A 22,923-nucleotide genomic window follows, 5' to 3' on the forward strand; every position below is an offset into this window, starting at 1 on the left:
GGATGAAGGGGGACAAGATAAAGAAATTAAATAATCACCAACAAAATCTGTTATATTTAGCAGAAAATAAAGATGCAAAGATTGTTACATTGTTTAGGCTTTAAAGAACAAAATTGGATCTTTAGTGATTAGAGATATAGGAATACAAAGAGGAGAGATTTCATTGATCATATCTAAATCATATCTTTTGAGCTCTCAAGAGTTGGAAGAAAATAAGATAATGCTGGTTTTGAGACAATATGAGGAGTGGAGAAAAATATGGGGAGTAGGAATGGAAAGATTTTATGAGGTACACAATTAAATGTCTACTCTAAATATAGCCAATCAAATCTGTTGAAATAAATGATAGTTCTGAAATTAAATGGTTCTACAATTCTTAAAAATAAAATCTGTTTTTGGAATAAATGATACAGACATCTTTTTAAAAAAATGAAACAAGATACACTTTGCTCTGGAAAAAATAGAATCTTGACCTAAGGATTAGTTTCTAGTTTTAGAAACTAATCCTTCGGGGAAGAATCTATTTTTTTGAGCAAGTGGGAGTGGAGAGATTATTTGGGTTGAAGGGAGATGAGAGAGATAAATAAATTATATTGCTCCAAAACTTGGCATTAAGGAAGGTGCAATGAACATAGTTTTTGAGCTTTAAGAATACAAAGAACAGATCTACTGTTGCGTGTTCAAAAGAAGATGTGATAAGATAGGAAAAGAAAATAGAAAAGAAATAAAGAAGGGATAAAATAGGAATACTTGGGGTTTGATTTAGAGTCTACAATGATTGGGAGTGAGGACTGAGGAGAGTTGTTGACCAGAAAAAAAAAAGGACTGAGGAGGGTGGAGGGGAGATATTTTATGAGAGTGGGGGGGGGGGGGGGATTAGAGAGATTTTAAGGAATATGGAAGACATAAAGAAATTAGGAAGTTTTTTTTTTTTTTTTTTCCCTCTTTTCAAGGGTCGACCAAGCTATTAATCTCTCTTGGAATAAGAGTAAGGTGAAGAATGAATTCCCCACAGTAAAAAAGAGATTATGCTTTGATTATTCGATTCAATGGATATCCCGGCCATTATTATCTTGGAAGATATAAGAATGGGATATCCTCCAAGATTGACCTAACATTCAAAGGTGAAGAATGAATTCTCCATTGTAAATAAGAGATTATGCTTTGATTATCTGATTTTATCTAAACTCTTTCATAATCTTCAAAGATCATCTCAAACCAACTGAATTACCAAAGCTTCACCTTCAGTAAGTTGAGTAAATGTGGTTGAACTTGATATAGCAACTAGGGGATCACCATGTGAATCTCTACAGATAAAATCTAGTCCACCATTGGTTGTACTTGGCTGCAAACTTGCATCACAATTATCTGCTTCCAAATAAAATCAAGTATACTGCTCCATGATTGCATTCTAGATCTACAGGTTGTAGCGGATTCCTTTTCCGACAGTTGGTTAAATCAGAGATGAGAAGCACTTTTGACCGAATAGACACCATTTTTACTAATGTTCCACTCAAGTCTTCTTAGGAAAAAAGAGATAAGATTATCTTTATATCTTCATAATTTCCCCTACATCATAGGGGTTAAAGAGTTCCTCCATAATCTTAGACTTTTGACTGTGAGGTTGTAACTTTAAATCCCTATTAATACTATGGATCCAGATCTCCTAAGCCCCAGCTGTCCGTAGTAGCCTGTGCGATGTGACAGGGCCACGCACGCAATGACTGTCTTACCCCCGCTCGGTCAAGGCGCTGGGTAGGGAGTAAGGCGATCATTGCGCACGACCCAGTCTACGCTGCACAAGCTGCTACGGGCAGCTGGGCCGTAGATGATCTGGATCCTAATACTAGGAGCTCATTGATCACACCATATATCAACATTTGTACCTCCACCAATACGTCAACATAGACCAGATTGGATGACATTCTTGCCCTCTAGAATGCTTCTCCAACCCCAATTTGGTTGGTGTCCTGATTTGACCAATAGAAAAGAAGTATTCAGATAATAAATTTCTTCATAAACCGTGCAAAAAGACTACCTGAATCATTATATCTACTTCCAATGGAACAGTTTTTCTAATAATTTTTTTTTTTTTTTTTTTTACTTCTACATATTTTAGGCCAAAACAAATTTATATACTAAATTTTTATCAAAAAATAAAATAAAATTTATATACTAAATTATATGAATAGATAGATCTATAAATTCACTTATAAAGTTTCAGTTTGATCAGAATATGTCAAGTGGAATGTAGAGCTTTAAAATCCAAAACAATGGAATGGTGCAAAGTAGCAGTCAAAGCATCATAGGTTGATCCACATACTGTCCTATCTTTTGAGGGCAATTTTCCCTAGTTATAAATAATATATTTTCCACATGCATATCGTGATTGAAAAAAATTTAAACCGTCAGAAAGGCATTCATGGTCCACTCAATTATGCCACATGGAAGGGTGATATGGCAATTTGAACCATTGGATACATTGAGTTTGGTTTGAATTGAATATGTGTCGAGTTTAGAACATGGTCCACCCAATTATTTGTTGACATCTTCATTTTTTTTTATTTAAGGGTTTCACTGGTCGAAAGACAATGTGCTTTTAGGAGCAAATACAAATACGGGGAGAAAACAAAAAGCAAGGGGTATTATCGACCTTCATTAAATGGAAAAATATTCCATTTTCATCGTCTGATGCTCTAGACCACGGATTTCCTTATTCGATGGATTTTTTCTTTTCTTTGTTCCTCAATAGTTTCATTTTCTTTGTGAATTTTCAAAGCATTATTTTACCACATACCCCATTCCGTTTAACTAACACACGGTATGAGGCCTTGGTCCATAACATCTGTGACCCATTCAATCTGCCATGTGGCAAATATTAGGATTGATTAGGGAGATCTTGGAGAGTCTTTGGGAACAGCTGGGATTCACTGTTCCAGTGAGACCTACGCATGCATGGATGTGGGTCCTATTGGCCTGGTAAGATCTAGCACTTCTCATTTTTGGTAGAAATAGAAATTTTTTCTTTTGGTAAAAGTAGAAATAAAAATTTTATTAAATCAAAACAAAGAGTTATGGATCTAACGCTTCCTTTTCATTTTATGTACATTGGAGATAGCAGAGCTGCAAATCTTAAAAAAAATGTGATAAAAATTTTATTAAATCAAAACAAAGAGTTATGGATCCAACGCTTCCTTTTCATTTTATGTACATTGGAGATAGCAGAGCTGCAAAGCTAAAAAAAAATATGGTTAAGGAAACCGTTTAGCAGGGATAGTTCTTAGTATCCAGATCGTCTATGGCCTACCTGCCGTAGCGGCCATAGCAGCACCTAATGAGGCGAAGCACAATGATCGCCTTACCCCTGCCTGAGTGCCTTGCCCGAATAGGGGTAAGGGGGTCATTACGCCTCACCTCATTAGTGCGCTGCTATGACTGCTACGGGCAGCAGGCCGTAGACGATCACGATCGTAGTTCTTATTGGTTGCATTTTATTAAAAAATTAAATGGGTGAGAGAATGCTGCTTGGTCGGATGGCCCATGCATCAGCGTGGGCCAATGGGAGCCCGTGCTAGGTATGCAACAAGGGGGCGGGGTGGTCGTTTCACCACCCCCAATGTCTGGGGTAGGGACACGCGACCAAGCAGCGTTTTTTCCCCAAATTAATTTCAAAAGTTACCCTTAAAATTTTGGGCTGCATTTTCCCACATTGCATATTTATTCACAAAACAAAACCCAAAAATCTACACAGAAGGGATAAGGAGAACCCATTAATCTTCAAGATTAAGGAGATAAACTATAAGCATCTCATTGTCATTATCTACATTCCTCAAGTTTAATTTGAATCTAATTAATTGATTCCATGGGTTTTGATAGCTTTCTAATCTCCCTCCAAGATGCTTAACACTTCAGCCTCTTCAACTGCATTTCTACACAATTTTAATTCCTGCACAAAATGGGTTTATTATTAGGAGAGAAGATTATCAATTAATAAGACTTTTTCTCCACTAGAAAAGGAAGCATCAAGCATGAGTGTGTAGGTTACATACACTTTCATGGTGTATTAGGCTTTGTTAATTCATGATTAATTATACATTCCCATTTGGAACAATAATGTCGAAGTCACTAACAATCCACTCTGCAACTTCATCTGTCTTGCTTATATATATCTCAGTACCCAAATTGATGGATGGCCAAGTTCTCTCTACTGGCTTAGTTCCTGGGTCCTGCATGAGAGAGAGAGAGAGAGTGTCAAATTGAGATATGCATACAGAAATAATGGTAGAACATGTAAGTTAATTGACAATTAAGAGGTATTTAACAAAAGAAATTTATATCCAAGTTAAAGACAAAGCTTCCTAAATGAAGTGAAGCAAGCCCATCCAGCATGACCCAAAGGTTTTTATGTGATGAGTCTGAGCTATGATTGCTCAAAGACCAGATTTGATTCATATCTTGGGATACACAGATCAGGCCACCAACAACTTAACTACAGTTCATGGTCTCCCTCCCATTCCTGACCATGGAGTGGGTTTGGTCTCATTCCTAGCCATGGAGCATGTTTGCACAGTAGCCCGCTCTGATACCACTTAATACCGTTCAACTCAAAAGCCTGAGCTTTAGGGTGGAGAGACCCTTCTAAGGTCACAAGTTTCACTGCATCACAAACGATGCATATAAGAGTTGTGTGTGTGTGTGTGGGGGTGGGGGGTTGGATAGAAGGGATACAGACCTGGTAGAAATACAGTGACTGAGACAACCTCCCTACATCCAGCTGCCAAGTCCTGGAATCACCAATCCATCCCTCACCTTTCTTTGTTGGGTACCCATATTCTCCCCAGACTGGATGTGGTAATATTTGCAGTATCTCCTGGGGTTGAGGATTGCTATATGGATCACAATAGTTAAATGGTTCCTCTATATGTTCTGCATTCCCTGGAGAGCAATACACATGGTAAGCCTCATAAGGGAAGTTCTTCTTGTCTGCGCGATGGATTCTGGTGCCATTAGAAAATGTATGATAAGGTGGACAGAGTCTAAGGTCATCAGGGCGACACCATGCTTCGGCGCTGGGATTGATTATCATCTCACTGTATCTTGTTACATCAGTTGTTACATTGCCATCACAAGGACTTCCATCATTCTTCCAACAACTTCCAATGTCCATGAGATAGAATTGGCTACTTGGGCCTCCACCTTTCTTTATGTCTAGAGTGAACTTCACTTTGAAATTGGGTGACTTTGGAATCTGCAATTAGTTTATCCAATCTTTAGTAAGTACTGTAGAAAATCAACTAGAAGGAGAAGAAGTATAGAAGAACTTACAATTTTTGACATTCCCCTTGTTTGGTAATGATATCCACCAGAAAATCCTGTGGTTGCATCTGATCTTAAGTAGAGCATAAGCCATGGATACTTATGATTTGTCCTCAACACATTATGGAACTTCCAACTACCCTTCCCAGGCTTCTTCACCCAAGTCACTTTGAAGTAAGAGGTATTTGAAATTGGCCCATTCTTAACATTGGCATCTAAGTCCCAAGTCCCATAGAAACTACCTCTTAGGGTAGTAATCCCCTTTCTTCCTTGATGTAAGCTTGTGTAGTTGTGGTATATCAATGGCATGTTCATGCAACCTTTGCCAGAGCATGGGAACCTTGATTCAGGTGGAAAAGGTTTTGATTTCTTCCCATTCTCTGGGCACACCGCCGCAAGTGTATCCATGTTGCCACTCTTGAGCATGATCATCCAAAACTGCCATGGCCTTGGTACATCCCATACCTGGCATTTGTGACCCAAGTAGATCTCTTTCTTGGCTGCAAAATGGTCTACATTGTGTACTAATCTACCAAAAACAGAGTTATTCACACCTAACCTGTTGTCTATCTCATCCACCTTGTGTATTAACCTGACATCTAAAATAAGATGAAGAAGAAAAATATTAGCCAACTGAAGGAATTGTAAGTTGATTAAACCAAATCAATAGTTAGAAGAAGAAACAGAGCATGCCATGTGCAGGGGTGTTGATTCCAATTCTTAGAAATTTTAGTCTATTGTCTAACTCTATTTCAGAGCTCATTCATACATAATGATGCAAATTGGTCCGGTTCATAATCGGTTTTGATCCTAAGGGTCTAGAACCGGCTAATTTATTTAATCGATTCCAAACCTGAAATCTAGAACCATTTGTTAATAGGTGGGATGGTTCCAGTTCCTAATTTGCTTTAGGGTTACAGTACCAAAATCTAAATCACCAATACCAAATCAACATTCTAGATTATAACCCATCTTACATTAATATGATTATATGCAAGTTAATGGGTCCTGATGGTTCTGGTTACAGACTGGTCTTTCGGTTCTAGAACCATTAGAAGACCCATACCGTTTACTAATCAACCGGTTTTAGCTCTCGCCACGGCTGGAGTAGAGCCAAATTCCAGAAAATCATTCAATTGAAAAGAAAAGGATTCACATGGAGGTTCACAATAATCTCAATAATAGAGGAAGAGTTTTCTGTCAGAGTCAGCACAGGACCAATGGTAAGGCACATTAAAGCATCAATATGGGTGAGATTTCCACCTTTCATGGGGTGGGTGATCATTTCATCCCATTCTGTATCTAGGCATAGGAGCCACGCCCTCGAACAGAGTCTCTCCTTCTCTCTGTCTGTCTCTCTGTCTCTCCATTCTCATTGGCCCCATAGAAAATCATTCAATTCAAAAGAAAAGGAAATCATCTCGAGTTTCAATAATTGGAGAAAGTTTTCTATCCTGGAGTGTGGCTGCTGCGAAAGCATGGGACCAATGGGAATGCACACAGAAGCACCAACAGAGGCAGAATTTCCGTTTTTCATGGGGGTGGGTTTATTAATTCACCCTATGTCTGAGCACAGGAGCCACCCGCTCTCGAACAGAGTCCTTTTAGGAGAAAAGAGAGACAAAAAGAGGGGAAAAAAAACTCACCTGGGAATGTAGAATAGTCAATGTCGAAGCAATCAGCAGCTCTGGGGCTACCCATGAAGGGAGCTTCATGTCCAACCTCATTGCACTGATTCCAAGCCTCAATTGCAACCCTTAGATCATCTCTTCTCATTCCAGGATCACCAACTGCAGATACATAATCTTCTTCTTCTCTATTGGAGACTACAGCAAGTGATGATGATCCAGAAGAAGAACCAGAGAAAAAAGCAAGCAAAAGGAAGCAACTAATTATCCAGCCCTCCATTCTTACTGTCATTCCTAAACTTAGATCTCTTTTTTCTTTTTCTCTCTAATATAAAGAAAAGATGAGTCTTATAGATGTATCCAAGACTTAGGAGGGACACTGGGCCTTTGATTGATGATAATTCCTGTTTTCATCTTAGCTGTAAACGGCTATTAACTTTCCAAAAACATAGCAGTGATTCATGAACTTATTTAATTTTGATATACTCAAAAAGGAATTCTACAAAGATATAACTCATTTAGTTCTAGACTTCTAGTGTCTCTTTGTATCCAAAAATTAATTCTATCATGTCCTACACCTCCCAAAGAATTCTCTCCCCTCTCTCTAATATAAGCTTCCAATTAAAACACTCTCTAGTGTCTCTCCTTATCACCTTCTTACGTGGAGCTTTAAACCTATGAACTTAGTTTATCTCTTCCTTCCTCGCAGTTAATTAAGAAAGAGAACCCGCAATATTTTCTCGTATTCCTATAGAAAGTAAAGGTGTTAATCGGTGGGGTTTTGGTCTAAACGATTCGGCTTGGTTTAGAGCATAGTAGGTAGAAATCGAAACTGAACCATTTATTAAACGGTTTTGGTTTCTCGATTTTAAACGTCTTTGATCTCAGTTTTGTTTTTGGTTTGAGATAATAGGTTCATACACGGTTTGTTAACAGTTCTTAAACACCGTCAGGAACTTGAAGAGACGAGACGAAAGAAAGAGGTAATAAGTTCATAAATGGTTTATTAAGTGTTTGATTCAGTTTCGGTTTTATGGTTTTTACACGGTTTGAAATCATTAGTTTAACAATAAAAGATCGAAACAAACCATTTAATAAAACGGTTTCCTTTTTAAAAATCAGAACCGGCCATTATTAAACGGTTTATTGGTTCTACTTTAAATTGTTTGGCTCAATTTTGTTAAACGATTTCGATTTGCTTTGACACCCTTAAGAGTAAGTCTTACATTAGGATGCTCTCACGACTCTCACTAGTTGTTCAAGAGTCTGTCTCTATGATATATCATCGATGAAAGCCATCGTATCAAGGGTGTTACGGTAGAAACAATGTTCTGTTTCTGAAGTGAGCAACGTATGAAATTGTGTGCGACACACAAACCTGTATACGTCCATAGAATTGCGTTAGACACACAAAAACAAAAGTGCAGGATCAATGAGAATAGCAAAATAAAACAAGCACAAGAGGGAAGAGATTTACGTGGTTCATCAAAACGACATTTGTCCACGGAGTGAGATCTAACTTCCAATAAGAAGCAAAAGAATAGAAAAAATGTATAACCTTTACGATTTGACATCCAAACTGAAGGCCCCATTTACGCCCTTCCCTCATCTCCCATTCATTCTTCATTAGTTCCTCACTTAGTCCTTGTACACATGTTGTACCTCTTAGACTCTCATTTAGATCCTCGCATCTTGGCTATTCACTTGATTCATTTCTACTCTCTTTGGTGGACACATCTATTATTTTATAAGTCTTATTCTCAATCTTATTGTTTTCTCTTTTCTTTTTTTCGGTAAAGTATTGCTTTCTCTTTTCTTAGAGAAAACCCACAACCAACACACTTCTTCTAAAGTGTCTTTTGGAAAACTCTACTTCACTTAATTACTTTAACCCAAAACCTTGTTTTTTTTGGATAATTGGAAGATTAAATTTTGTTGAAGACCTCATTCTCCAAAAGGATTCTGTCCAGCAGCCTACCCGCATGTGCAACGCCATACACAGTGAGGCATGAAAAGACCACCACACCCCCGCTCGGGTGAGGCGGTCTTTTCACGCCTCACTAGGTCCGATGATGCACATGCAACCCGAGCAGGCTATTGGACAGGAGCCGAGTCCCCCCATTCTTAAAAAGGCTCCTGTCCTGCAGTGGCGGGAGTTAGAGCGTCCAACCCAGCAAAACCACAACAAAAATAAGGGTAGGGTGGTCATTTCACAGGTGGGGCCCAGGTTTGGGGGGTTTTGCTGGGGTGGATGCTCCAGCTCCCGCCACTACAAGACAGGAGCCAAATCCCCCCACTCTTGCCTCGGCTCACTTTCTTTTTTCTACTTATGATAGAGAAAAGTTACTACACACTTTTCCAAGTGATTCTTTGGTTTCCTTGCCACCTCATATGGTACTTGCACACATGGGCTTGGATCTAACATGACTTAATAGATTTTTATCCTCTCAAGTGCGATGCACCACACTTGAGAATCCCGTACACCCAACACTTGAGAGGATAAAAAAACATCACTGCCCATGTTTGTATGGTTGGATTCTCAAGTGTGGTTACTGGGCAGTGCTTCGCACTTGAAAAGATAAAAATCCGAGTCCAATGCACTCCTCCATTTCCAGAGAGCACCTGATTCGAAATGGGCTGGGCCCTGCTATGTAACCTCCTGCCCATACCTCAACCGGCCCGTTTGCCACACCTAAATGGATCCTTGTTCAGAGAGATGATGGATTCCAATCCAACTGCCTTCAGAATTTGAATCATGTGGTAGAAACTGAAGAAAGATTTTTTTTTCCAAACATACCCTTAAGTCTCCATTTCCCAAAGGCTAAACCTAAAGCCCAGAATTTGCTAGGGTTTTAGAGCGGGAGTCTCTTGTTGTTCTGTCTTTCTAGTAACCGTGTAATAATCCTCTTAGGGCTTTCATGGCTTCGAGCGAGTCCTCTGTTCCTGCACCTTCTTCGACATCATCTAGGGTTGGTTCAGGAACCGTTGGAAAGGCAGTTGATGCCCTTCTGAACTGGAATGAATCCAAGAAAAAGCAGCAGAAAGCCCAGCTAATAGAGGAAGATGACTTCCTCTACCTCATTCTAACCCTTAAGAAGATCCCTGCAAATGGCCGCACGAACCCTTACAAGATCCCTCTACCACACCCTCTTCACTCCCCAGAAGAGGAACTCTGTCTCATCATCGACGATCGCTCCAAAGCTCGTCTCACCTCTGAAGCCGCCAAAAAGAAAGTTCAGGCCGACGGAATCCCCATCACGAAGGTCCTCAAGCTTTCCAAGCTCAAAACAGATTACCGTCCATTCGAGGCCAAGCGCAAGCTCTGCAACTCCTATGATCTCTTTTTCGCTGATAAACGAGTCATTCCTCTCCTTCCAAAGCTATTGGGTAAGCAGTTCTTTAAGAAAAAGAAGATTCCCATACCAGTCGAATTGACCCACAAGAACTGGAAGGCGCAGATTGAGCACGCTTGTGGGTCTGCCCTTCTATACTTGAGGACCGGCACTTGTAGCGTTCTTAAGATCGCCAGGGTCTCTCTGGGTCGGGACGAGATTGTTGCCAATGTTGTTTCTGCCATTGATGGGATTGCGGAGATCATCCCAAAGAAGTGGGCAAATGTTCGGTCCTTTCATTTGAAGATGAGTGAGTCTCTAGCATTGCCGCTTTATCAGTCTGTTCCTGATATGGTTTTTAAAATCGAAGGGGTTAAGAAGAAAGAAGAGGAGAGTAAAGAAGAAATACCTGCTGGGTTGGAGTCAGGGAAGGAAGGTAAGCTGAAGGATGAGAAGAAGTCTGGAAAGAAGAAGGTTTCGAAGAAGGGGAGGATTCATGAAGTGCGGTACATGGATAACAATCTTGACGAGTTGCTGGGCAATGAAGAATTGGATGGTGATGAGGATTCTGACGATGGCGAGGATAATGATAATTATGATTTGGGCATCGCTGAGTTGCTGAGTAAAAAGAGGAAGAAAGTGCATAGGATGAAGGGGGACCCGGTTCTTAACGAGTTGAATGGTGAGAAACATCCAAAGAAACCAGAAAAGTTGAAGAAGGGGGATGCTGTGAAAAAGAAGAAGGGTCTAATTACTTCAGAAAGTGGGGTTAAAGAAGCCATGGCTATTGCTGATGGACCAAAGAAGAATAAAAAAAGTAAAATTGCTAAGTCAGAGGGTGTGGGAATGAAGACTAAGAATAAGAAGAGTAGCAGAAAACAAACACCAGAGTGATACCTCTGTAAGGCATTTATCCCTTGGTTATAACTAGCCTTATCTATCAGCTGGGGTCTTCACTGTTGGTTGGGCTCCCTGTAATCAAGTACGCTTGTGTTCTAGAAGTCCTTTTGCAGTTTTTATTTATGCAGTCAATTTTGGTATTTTGTTGTCATTCCTTTTTATTAGTCAGTGCAGTGCAAGCATTTGAGATTGGATGATCAGAGTTTTTCTGCAAATTAATGGAAATATAATCTCTTACTCCGTTAGTTTTTTTCCATGCTCAGTATAATTTGCTTCCTATGACAGTATGACATGATACAAATTCCTATTTATCCATTTAATTCTTGTTTTATTCTTTCTCTTAGAATTTTAATACAAGGATCTCACAATTTGCTGCAAAAAATAACAATGTGGATGATGATTTTAGTTAATTTTAATTGCTGGGAAGACAAAATCAAGCTTTTCCATTACAGTGAGAGTTGTTGCTTAATTGCTTGGTGGACTTTGATATATTATATAATTTATTTACATAGCCTGTTAAATTTCAAATCTTGGCTATTTTAGTGGAACATGGTTCGGTTTTATTTGCCCCTGGCTCTGTATAATGCGTGAATATGGTATGATATCAAACTAATAAGAAATGGGATGGAGCAGTGGCCAGTTAAATTACTTGTATAACTAATGAATTTGTCAGGGGAAGATAAAAGTATGAACAAGACGCCCGAAGACTTGTATTGACTGCTCAACCAACCATATACTGATTTTCTAAATTGGGTTGAAAGGTATCACCTTTTTTTTTTGGACTAGTGTCAGCGTGGACTTTCAGGTTACATTTTATGTTCTGCACCAAAAAGTCACATCTCTTTCATCTAAGGGAGCAGGCCTCTTTCGGTAAGTGTACATTGTTATCATACCTCAGAATGATCTTGCTTGCCAACCAGATTTTTATCCATGATTGAAACAACAATAAATTGGAAGGCAGATCACCTACATTTCATCAGAGTGTATTGTAGGACTGTTTAGCAGTCAGTTATCATCAGTAAATATTTGAGTAAGACAAAAAAGAGGTTATTAAATCATATGATCACTATGGTTGTGTCTTAGTCTTCAGTGGAGCACATACCCATAATGAAAATATTTATAATTGAGGTTGACCCTCTCCAAGAATGAAGGAATATTCGACTTGCAGGGACTTGAGGTTGACCCTCTCCAAGAATGAAGGAATATTCGACTTGCAGGGACTTTCTGATCCCTAAAAGACAGCCAAATGAGGGAGAAAGATGTGAAATAAGCCCCAAAATAGCGCACATACTGTAGAGCGGAGGTATTTGTGCTATCTGGGGCTTTTGAATGACAGGTGGGGAGGTTTAAAATTATCACATAAAGTGTCATCGGTGGTGGGAAGATTTCTATTAGTTTTTTGTTTTTCTGACTACTAATCTTCTCCTTTCTGTAATGATTTACAAGCAAGGATCCTACAAAAAGAAGGTTGGGGGGGCGGGGACTACAAAGTTTGCTATATCCAGGTCTTGCTCTAAGAACTTGACCATACTTTGAATTGGAATGACTTTTTCATTGTTTTTCACTATTCCTGCATGGGCTTCGTCTGTTTGGTTTTTCTATGTCTCATACTATATAGACATCCTTGAGTTGGCCTGTGTTTGAGGCTGGCTTTGGATTGTTCTGGGTCAAATCCATATCAGTTTGGAAATGTGCAACCTACCCAACTCTAATTTCAACGAATTTGTTATGTACCAAAATGCTACCCTAATGTGGAGGGGAGAAAAAAAGAGAGTTTAGCAGGGTTCTTTTGTTAAAAATGTGTTGGTTCTGTTCAGTTTTTTGGTCAATTTGAAAAACCTGAAGTTTGGCCTTAACCCATATTTAAATTGGGTTTGAATTGGCCAACTCAAGATGAGGAAAATTGAGTAGGTTAAGGAGTTTACAATTTGGAATTTTGCTGTCTTTAGTAGTTTTACCATTGTGCATATTTGAGGATTTCTCCCAAGGTTTTTTTTCCCCATCCAAAAAATTAGGAACAGATAAGTGGTGATGCCTCTGAATCATTGAAGAAAGGATCTGTTATGCATCACTATCTACACGATACTCTTGGTATAGCTTGGCTGGCTTGCACATGTTATTTGCTTGTTTGCTACCTTATGTATTGTTTTCTCTTTATCCTTCCACCTTGGGCTTTCTCCATTGTCAACCTTGTACATACTATTTTGTAATAAAATTTTATTATTCATGGAGACTTATTTAAATTATGGTCATAATGTTTTGTGGAAGGTTGGTCTTATAGTAGTTGATGGGGAGTTATGTAGTTCTGTTCCAATAGTGAATGATACACTTTTGTACATAGCCTGGATATCTTAATTCACATTCTTCCCACCCCTTTCCCAATTTAAAGTGGTAGGATGTTTTTTTTGTGTCATGTTTATAATGATAGGATTCCAATTAATTTATCTTTTTTTGTCCTCTTGGAGGGATGTACTACTACCTGTATTTTTTGTTTCTTCAATGAAAAGTTTGAAGTAAAGCAGTATATAAACCCTCATGTTGTTATCATAACAATGGAATGGAACATTATGATGATCCCAAGAGTCCTATTTGTTACTTCTGTCTTGCCTCATACCATGTGATGTTATGTTAGAGTCTCCTATAGGACTGACCTTGTTACCTTTCTCCTCAATGTATGAAGTATCCTTTAGCAAATTTATTTTTGCCACATCTCAGGATCTGCTGAGATGAGTCAATCATCTATAGTGGTAGAAAAGCAGGCACCAGTATAAATTTGTTGTATTTCACTTGCCATACCTGAATCTTTTATTTGTATTGAAATAATGAGATAAGAAGTATTTAAATGTTTGAATAAAATAAAAGTGAAAAAATAACTGTGAAGGGAGGTGTCACTTCTTCTCCATTTATGCTGGCATCCTCTATAGTGTCATACAATTCTTGATTATTGTGACATAGTGCATCAAAATTTAGAGATATCTCAACAAAATTCTGTAGATATGGAGTGTGGACCCCAAATGTTGTTAACCTATGGGAGGCCTTGTTCTCAATGCTGCAATTTGATTTACCGCCCATCCTGGCATAGTCGCATACACTCAAGGCAAACACTGGCCCTACGTATCTCTACCACAGTATGATGAACTAAGTATATGTTTATGATCTCTGCTTTTGGTTTCCTTAACGATTTCCTATATAAAACCACAGATGAAAACATAGCATTCAACAACTCCTTGTATCTCAATGATGCTTGGTGGTGTTTCTTGTATTCTTCTGACAACCATTCTCATCGTGATTTGGAGGAGGACAGTGAGTATCTGCTCTAATCGTAAGAGGCAAAGGTTGATTCCGGTATCTTTTACATTTTTACTCATGTTTGATGTTGGACGAATTAAAGTTTCCCTGTTTGAGTTGGTTTCATTGGCTGCTTTAGGAACTACTACACTAACAGCATGGAACAAAAATCCATTAGAGAGAGAGCCATACATTTGAGATTTTTCATTGAAGGTTTATCATTTTGAAAACCTCAGGTTTGCCTATTTCTGTGTCAGGAAAGGATAGAAATCATGTTAACTATCTTATCTTATGTTGATTGATAATCTAAGTTTTAAGACTATGGAACAAGGGTGAATTGCTAACAGTTGTTCTAGCCCTTCTTTGTAGTATCTGATTTGAAATTAGTGTGATGACTTTACAAAGGGGTGAAATCTTGTTAAAAGCACAAGAAAGGTCATTTGGGTTTACAAGAAATTTTCAAATGGTATTGACTTTCAGTTTTTTTTTGAAAAGTTGAACTTACGTGTGGAGTGCCAGAGTCATAAACTAAACTGTCCCCATCTGTTGAGTTGGCTTTGCTGTTTACCAGTTGTGGCATTTATCAGCGGAACAGGTGAATTCCCAGGTAGAATAAAGCAATAAATATCAAATAGAAAGTTAGGGCATGACCAAAGTAATTGGGATCATTAACAAGCGTTAAGGGTTGCTTGGTAGTTTTGGTTTAGGACATGAATCTTACAACATTCTAAACATTTTTCCTTGGGTGTCCTGCACCATTGAAAAAGAGACTTTTGTCAAGATGCATAATTTGTCCTGGAAGCTACTCTAGTTGACTAGTATGACATGTGATTCATTAAAGTTGGTTGTGTGCATGAACTTCTGTTACTTTTAGTTCAAGTCCTACTTAAATGACTTGATACATTTACAATTAAGGACATTTGAAGTTTCCAGGTAACATAATCTGTCATATTTGTATGATGAGTTTTGATGAATCTTGCATTATTTGCTTCAATGCAGGCTTTTCAACTTTGGATTGTTCATATAAATTCCAACCCCATAATGTTTATGGTTATTTTCTGTTCATATAGAGATAATTGTAATATGTAGATCATGATGCATGGATGTTATCAATTTAGCAAGGATCATGTGTGATTAATGGCTATATTTATGTGTGCATGGAATTTCAACCTTAAGTATGACCCAGTTTTTTTTTTTTTGGTATGATATGACCCAATGGTTTAGTATATCTTTATCTCTTATACTTTAATTTTAAGAATTAATTGGGGTGGACTCATATCTAAGCTCTTGATTAATTTCTAGGTTTATTTGTCTGAAAAGTTCAATGACAAATCTGAGCTTATTAACATATATAAAGTGGGTGGACTCAATAAGCCATCTCTTGAAAAATTTGTGCTTGTTATCATAAAGAACTAATTTAATGCTGTTAATCCTTCATACAATATCTGGATGATACAACATGTAATTGTGTGCCATGAAAATGTCTGTAGATTACTTGTTTTAAGGACTGAAACAGATTATTGGTTTTTTGTGGTGCGTGGTACTTCAGATGGATGTGCAGTACCTTCACCCACATGCTGCTATCAATTCTAGCAGTGGCTTGACTCTAACCCCCCTCTTTGGAGCTGGCAGCAACCATTGGGATGAAGGAGCTCAGTTTTTGGTGGTGAAGTTGGCTTTGATACTGTTTCTGCCTCATTGGTTAAGTATACTTTTGAAATTAGCTTGAGCAAGCCTGATGTCTCTGCTGCACTCATACATGAAGAGGCATTGCCATTCTTGCTTAAAATGTCATAAAGAGGTAGATGTTGAGGACGGTATTAGCCATAGAATTATTTGTAGAAGATGGGGATGTAATTCAATTTCTGGGTTATTATGAGACCCAATGACATACAAATTGAGCCTAAGAAAATATAATGCTGGCTTCCTGCTTTCTATCGCTTCTTTTGTTTCAATGCCTTAAGGTGATATTGTTATACCGGAACCCCGAGTAGTTTTACGTTCAGATAATTTGTTTCCTTTTGTTGCAGAATCGTAAAAGGAAGTTTCATTATGACAAATGTGGATTTTGCAGGTGGGCCAATCAGTTATCTTAGGTTTCTAGTTTTTCCTTATTGTTTTCCATGCTGAAGTTATATACCGATCTTTGTCTTTAATGTCTTGATCAGAATTGAGAATTTCTCTATGTTTTTCTAGCTTTGTTTGTTACTGTAAATGGCGAGAGAGAGAGAGAGAGCATGCTGGAAGGATTTCATATGTTTTTCCTTCAACTCTCATCACATTCTATTGATAATAAAGCATTCATAGCAGCAACACAAAACAACCCTTTCTCACGCTTTGTATTTTATAAATTTTACATTGTGGTGTACCAAAACTGTCTCCTCGAGTTTCATTGTTTGATTAAAGATTGCTGAAAGTCGATGAGACCGTATTTTGGTTGGGAGAACCGAAGCTCTCCAGAGCTTGGGATGATTTATTGACAAGTACTCGTAGATTGAGTGCTTTTGGTTGTGTTTCCTGTTGTGTCTTACAAATGGGGATTACATTTGTTGCGTCTCTGATGAAATTGCAACTAAATCCAGTTCTATTAGTTTGTTCACCCAACCTTTGTTTATCTGTTTAGAATAGGCCTAAATTATTTTTTCTCTCTCGCATTACTTGTGATATATCGTGAATTGGTAAGTGTATTTTAGTATTATTAGAAATTATTTTATCATATTTTTTAAATTATCAGACCTAAATAGATCAGGTAATATCCGATCTGAAGTTGAAATATTCGTATCTGCAAATAGCTTTTGGATAGATTCAGGTAGTTTTTGAAAACTGATTTTCGTAAATGGATATGAACATGAATTAAATACAAATAATTTTTTTATATAAATTTTTTAAGGAGAGGGTTCTTTGAAAGGTAGTGTGGCCCCGTCAATCCGAATGCCAATGGAAGCGTGCATGGAAGCATCAACATGGATGAGATTTCTGCCTTGTATAGGAGGGGGGGGGTTGGGATGTTCATTTTGCATCCTTCTCAGACTGACAAACACAGGGAATCCTCTTACAAAAAACGATATAAAAAATTGGATCGAAAGCAGGAATAAGTCAATTTAGACCATTTTGGATGATACGGGACATAATCAAAATCAATTCAGACCAGTAAACTATTGATGAAATTAATTAAACTATATAAGAGGTTGGACTAAGAAATTGGACATGTAGACAATTAGGGGTGTCAATCGATTGATTGATCAATTTGGGTGGGTTTCAGTGTGGGAATGTTGAATCTGAAATCAAATTAGTAAAGAAAGTTTGGTTTCAGTTCAATTCTGGTTCAATTTGTTTTGGATTCATATTGGCTTATTTATCGGGTCGGTTTTGGTTTCAACCTGATTTGGATTTGATTTAGCATACATATTTATACCAAGGTATGAAAAAAAATCTATTTACCAAAAACAAAAAGATCTGGTTTTTTAAATTAGTTTTGGACTGTTATGAGTTCCGCATTAGGTATTTTCGGTTTCTATTCGGTTTAGTTTTGAAATCATGTGGTAATTTGGGGTGGAGGTTTTGACACATGGCAGTTTGTACATCCAACGGTCCGAGTTCAACAACAAAAAAATGTAAGTCAATGAGCTTGGACCGTTGGATATCCAAACTGCTTGCAACGTATCGAAATCTCCACCCTGAACTGCTGCACTGCACAGTTTAAGGAATTGGAAAGGATCAAAATACCGGGTCGACATAGCCGGTTCAATCCCAATTTTAATACCCCTAAGAAAAACTATAAACAGTGAGGAATACTCTGTTCATTCAATGGTTGAGCTGATCCTTTAAATTTGACCACCTGAAGTCCTGAAGACTGAAGCAGAAGAAGAGTTGATAATAGAGTTAGAACAGTGGAACTGTATTCTGTAAGGAAGGAGAGCAATTAAAGAAGGAACAGTGAGTGGCAACATAAGAAGGAAGGGTACTTCCTGAATCCCTCCTGACCCCACCCAGTGTTAAGCCATTTACATCCGTCATTAGCTGTGAAAGTCTGAAAGGGAGGAGACAATAGAGGAGGTTCTCTTTTTTAAGACCTACCTGAGAAAACTCTGTTTGGTGTATGGTGTGTGGGGTCTACTGACGTAGGTGGCCGTTGCAATTTAAAACAGGAAAAAGAAGAACAAAAAGGGCGCGGCAAAAGGGCAAAAGGAAACCAAAGGGCGGGGACCATTTGAATTTTTAATTTTTTCTTTTTTAAAACCTCGAAACTGCAAAACAGAAGGACAAACCCTTTCTTCACCCACCTATGTTCTCCTGTTCTCTCTACCCTTAGTACGTACCCATTGCGCCTCTGGATTCGTGCAAAGCTTGCATCTTTCCGTTAAAAGTCTTTCTCTCTTTCTCTCTCTCTCTGCACGAAGACCACATTTTCACATACACACAGCAGACACCGAGACAAACATCCAACAGACAATGCTAGCGAGACGAAACTGTGTCTCTGCGTGTCCGTATGCGCGTGATCCTCCTGCTTTCTTACTCTTTCTGCAACTTTCTTTAAACTCCACTTTCCGTAATCTTCTCACATACACACAGAGGGAGGGAGAGAGAAGGAACTGAAAGATCGAATTAAATCCACAACTGCTTACTACGGCTACTAATGTTACTGCAGAAGAAAGCTCTGAAACACTCTTCTCTTCTCTTCTCTTCTCTTTTTAAAAGAGGAGTCATTAGGGTTGTTCAAACAAATAACAATGTCTCCTGCTGCGACTCGAACTGGATCTCTTGCTGACTATGGCGTCATCGTCTCCTTCTTCCACCCTTATGCTCTGCTGTTGCGGCTCTTTACATGGAAGGGCTTCTGCAGCACCTCCCTAAAAGATGTATCTCTTTGCAACGAAGGTAAACTAACGCCTTCTCTTCTCATTATTCTCTTCCTTACCCCTTTTCGTAAAGCTTTAAAAAATCTATAAATAAATAAAAAAAAACCCTTTGGTTTTGTCGTTTACTAGGGTTTTCATTTTTTTTTTTTGGTTTATAAAATGATAAAAATTTTGATCTTGATTTGTTGTGATGTTAAGGTTGCTGTAGACGTAAGCGGCGTTTTAATCTTATTTGCTAAGCTGAAGTATGGAATATGGATTGGGGATCCATTGCAAATTTTTGGGATTTTTTTGTTGAAATTGACTGCCTTTCTCTCAAATGCTTCATTGTGTGTCGAGTTTATGGTTGGATCTCTCTTCCTGTTTTGCGCTTTTCTAGTCCATTGGGGGGGGGGGGGGGTTTGGTTCTTATGCTTCGTTACATGAGTTGTGTGGGTGCCTTTCTAAGCGAACTTGATGGTTAGAATATGTCTTGGGGTGAACTTCTGCGGTTTTTCCGGAGGAGGTGTAGACTGCAGGAGTTTTTTTCGTCTTTTGGAATTGTTAAGACTCTTTCTATATTCAAGAGTGGTACAGTGGATGCGTTTATGAGTGTACATGTTTTATATGCTCATACCTGGTATCAACTGGAAGAGAAGATTCATCTGTTTCTTTTTCAGTGCTAATTGTTGATCTCAAAGTTGTTCCTTCTCTGGGATTGTGGTTAGCTCATATTTTTGGATGTCCACCTCCCTTTTTTTTAAGGACCAAATTTCAAATTTTAGATTTTATTAAGACCCTGTGTGCCTTCACAAATTCTTCCCAAAATTCGGACACGATGGATTCCATAAAACTACTTGTCTAACTGAAGCTTCCAAGTAGTGGGAGCATAGCCCACCTACTTTTCCTGTAAGAAAGATTCTTTGTCTATCTTGGATCAGCTTCCTCCAATTTTATGGTTAGAGGAGACAAGATGTCTGGTTTTGCCTTTTGCAGGGTTTCCTTGGCAAAGTCCCTTTCTCTGTAAATGCATAACCCTATTTTATGATATAGCCTTCAATATAAACCCTTCAGTCTCCTGTCTGTAAGAACTCTTTCTCTGTGAACCCTTCAGTTTACCGCCTATAGGAACTCAACCGATTCTATTGTTTCTACCCTTTGCTAGATCACTGGCAGATTCATGTGTAGAAATAGACTTTACTCTTGTTGTCTTTACCTTGTCTGAAGGCTTCTTCTTATGTGTGTATGGATTATGAACTTCAAAGGATATGAACTCTGACTTTCCAACTCCCAGGCTATAGCTCCTGTGTCATGCTTCAATGTACAGTTCTCACTCATCCTATTTTGAAACTTTACAAGCATTGTAAATAGTTGTAACAGCAACTAGATAATCCAAGGCGTTGGATGGGGCAGGATGCCTAGGTGACAGTGTAGTTTATGACTACATGTAATATAGAAATGATAATTTTATAAAATTAAGCTTATATGGAACATAGAAGGCATATCAATGCAATATGATATAATTATACTAGTAATGACCTAATATGAGAAAACCAACATGTAATAAACAAAACATAGTATAGAATATAAATATGTTCATTATTTAAAAAAAAAAAAAAATCAACCGTAAACTCGTGATGTGTCAACAAGGCGCGATGTTGCCTTGGACCCAAGAAAGAGCCTGGACACAGCCTAGGCAATGCCTCGACAACTATGGCATTATTATGTAGGCCATGATTGAGTTGTTGACATGGTCCTCAGACATTAATAGCGCTGCCCCCTCCCAATACTTGCATTTATTTCAGACTGCCTTAAGGTATTCCTGAAGCAGACACTCTTGACCAAGAAATGGGATATGGTTGCGTCATGGTATTTACCTATCCATTACACAACACCCTCTACATTTCATCCTTTTCAGTGTTATCTGCTTCCATGCAAAGCAGTAGATAATTTTCTGGAATGTTACCAGTCTCAGCTAGTACTGAAACCATGGAAAAAGGTTTTTTTGTGGTCTGCATTGCAATGGAAGATTGAAGCAGTATAATAATAAAAAAATCTAGGGAATCAAAAATAAATTTACGTAAGAAATTTGTAGAAGTTATTCATTCTCAGATTAGCTAAACCCTTAATTATTCCTTGGGTACCATATATGCGTCTTGATTATTTGGGAGAATATTAAACAAAAAACCCATTTTATTCCCTTTTTTCCAAGTAAAATATTTTACTTATTATACATCATCACAGAGTCCCAATTAAGAAAAGGTGAAAAATTGATTTCTTTTTCCACAAATTTCGAGAATAGAAACCATAGCTGCAAAATTTGTTTTCTTTACTTAAAAACAAATCCAATCATGAATTACCTTCTATACTTCCACAAAAGGACTTCAAATGTCTAGAATTATATTCTTATGTTCTGTTATATTACTCAAGTTATTGTTCTTCAAACAACAGCAAACTCGACTCTGTTGTATGAATGTGCCATGATGTAATAATTTTTTTTCCCTAAACCTATGTAAAAATTATTTAGCATATATTCATGAACTGCTACTCTAGATCTTTATACAAACAGCAGAGTCTCTGATTGGATCATCAAAGCAACAGTTTGACCACACTTGCATAACGAGTGCAATGAGTACAGATGATAATCATATTCTTTGTCAAGTGTATCTCACCACTGAGTTTCCCAATGCTTTTGTTTAGTGCTTGGATTAAAATACTTGTGTATCCTTATTTGTCTCTGCTTTGAAGAAATATTGATGGATCTGTTAGTATAACATTAGAGAGAGGGTTGGGCATCCTGCCAGCTTTCGGTAAGCTAGCAGCAATGCGGCATACACCAATCACAGGGCTGGACATAGGAAGGCAAGGGGGTCTTTTCCAAAGGGGGAGGAGAGAGGAAGACACATGCTGGGCACCCTGGCCATGTCCCCAGCTCTTTTCCATAACATTCATTGGTTGGCACATGTAATTTTAAATCTTTTGCACTGTGGATGTTTGCTCATCTTTCAATACCTTTTTTTTTTTTTTTACTGTATCTTATTCAAGTTCAGTGAATCTCTTTTAGGCATCTCTTGTTTACAATCTGAATATGGAGCTGTTCTCTTACTCCTCTTTTCCTTTTTCTCATTGCTAGGTTCAGAGATGATGGTGACACTTTCTTTAAGGATTATGCATTGTTCCAGCATCATAGATGAAAGAAATTTCTGTCCCTTTCAGTACTGTTTGGTATATATGAACGGGTAACTCATCATGCTTGAATTAGGGAATGAAGCCATTGGTCCGCGTAGCAGATACATTTTTGTACTATATTTGAATTCCTGTAATGGATTCAGCTATTTGAAATTTTTTACATCTTAAATGCAGTGCTGCATTTTCTTTGTTCTTTTCTCTGCCTAGTCTTTTTTTTTTTTTTTGTGGCAAATCTTCTCTTTTCCCTGCTTAGTTACAAGTATTTGATGTATCTGTTACTATTCTTAGAGGTCTCTGATATGAGTTCATCTGTAGAGAATTGTGCTTGTGCAATTACCCATCAATAGGAATTGAATATTTCCCTGAATTCCATTGAAATTTATGAGAAGTAATTAGGAGCAGCAGCAGGTACTATAGCCTATATGTAATTCA

General features: G+C 38.0%; 2 protein-coding genes and 1 long non-coding RNA gene across 3 annotated transcripts; 2 read left to right on the forward strand and 1 right to left on the reverse strand.

Moving 5' to 3' along the window:
- Positions 1–4,055: 4,055 nt before the first annotated feature.
- LOC122652313 lies at positions 4,056–7,251 on the reverse strand. Its single transcript, XM_043846020.1, has 4 exons — positions 6,963–7,251; positions 5,326–5,915; positions 4,733–5,248; positions 4,056–4,226 (listed from the first exon to the last, which is right to left on the reverse strand). Exons 1-4 carry the CDS (start codon positions 7,234–7,236, stop codon positions 4,089–4,091), a joined length of 1,518 nt encoding a protein of 505 aa, XP_043701955.1. The 5' UTR covers positions 7,237–7,251; the 3' UTR covers positions 4,056–4,088.
- Positions 7,252–9,803: 2,552 nt separating this feature from the next.
- Positions 9,804–11,417, forward strand: LOC122652823 (ribosomal L1 domain-containing protein 1-like). Its single transcript, XM_043846693.1, has one exon. The coding sequence runs from the start codon at positions 9,863–9,865 to the stop codon at positions 11,168–11,170; it is 1,308 nt and encodes a 435-aa protein (XP_043702628.1). The 5' UTR covers positions 9,804–9,862; the 3' UTR covers positions 11,171–11,417.
- Positions 11,418–18,730: 7,313 nt separating this feature from the next.
- On the forward strand, positions 18,731–22,858 carry LOC122650054. The gene is made up of 3 exons (XR_006331369.1): positions 18,731–19,342; positions 22,436–22,697; positions 22,745–22,858. It is a non-coding gene; the product is annotated as an uncharacterized LOC122650054 (long non-coding RNA).
- The last annotated feature ends 65 nt before the right edge of the window (positions 22,859–22,923 follow it).

Source organism: Telopea speciosissima, chromosome 2 (genome assembly GCF_018873765.1).
Source record: "Telopea speciosissima isolate NSW1024214 ecotype Mountain lineage chromosome 2, Tspe_v1, whole genome shotgun sequence".
NCBI lineage: Eukaryota > Viridiplantae > Streptophyta > Magnoliopsida > Proteales > Proteaceae > Telopea > Telopea speciosissima.

What these genes read in the sequence shown, in the direction of transcription:
- LOC122652823 (XM_043846693.1), top strand. Translation starts at nt 9,863, where the DNA reads ATGGCTTCGAGCGAGTCCTCTGTTCCTGCACCTTCTTCGACATCATCT.
- LOC122652313 (XM_043846020.1), bottom strand. Translation starts at nt 7,236, where the DNA reads ATGACAGTAAGAATGGAGGGCTGGATAATTAGTTGCTTCCTTTTGCTT. An exon ending in TGACTATTCTACATTCCCAG is followed by an intron (nt 5,916 to 6,962) that starts GTGAGTTTTTTT and finishes ATCTTATTTTAG; the next exon opens with ATGTCAGGTTAATACACAAG. An exon ending in AGTCACTGTATTTCTACCAG is followed by an intron (nt 4,227 to 4,732) that starts GTCTGTATCCCT and finishes TCTCTCATGCAG; the next exon opens with GACCCAGGAACTAAGCCAGT.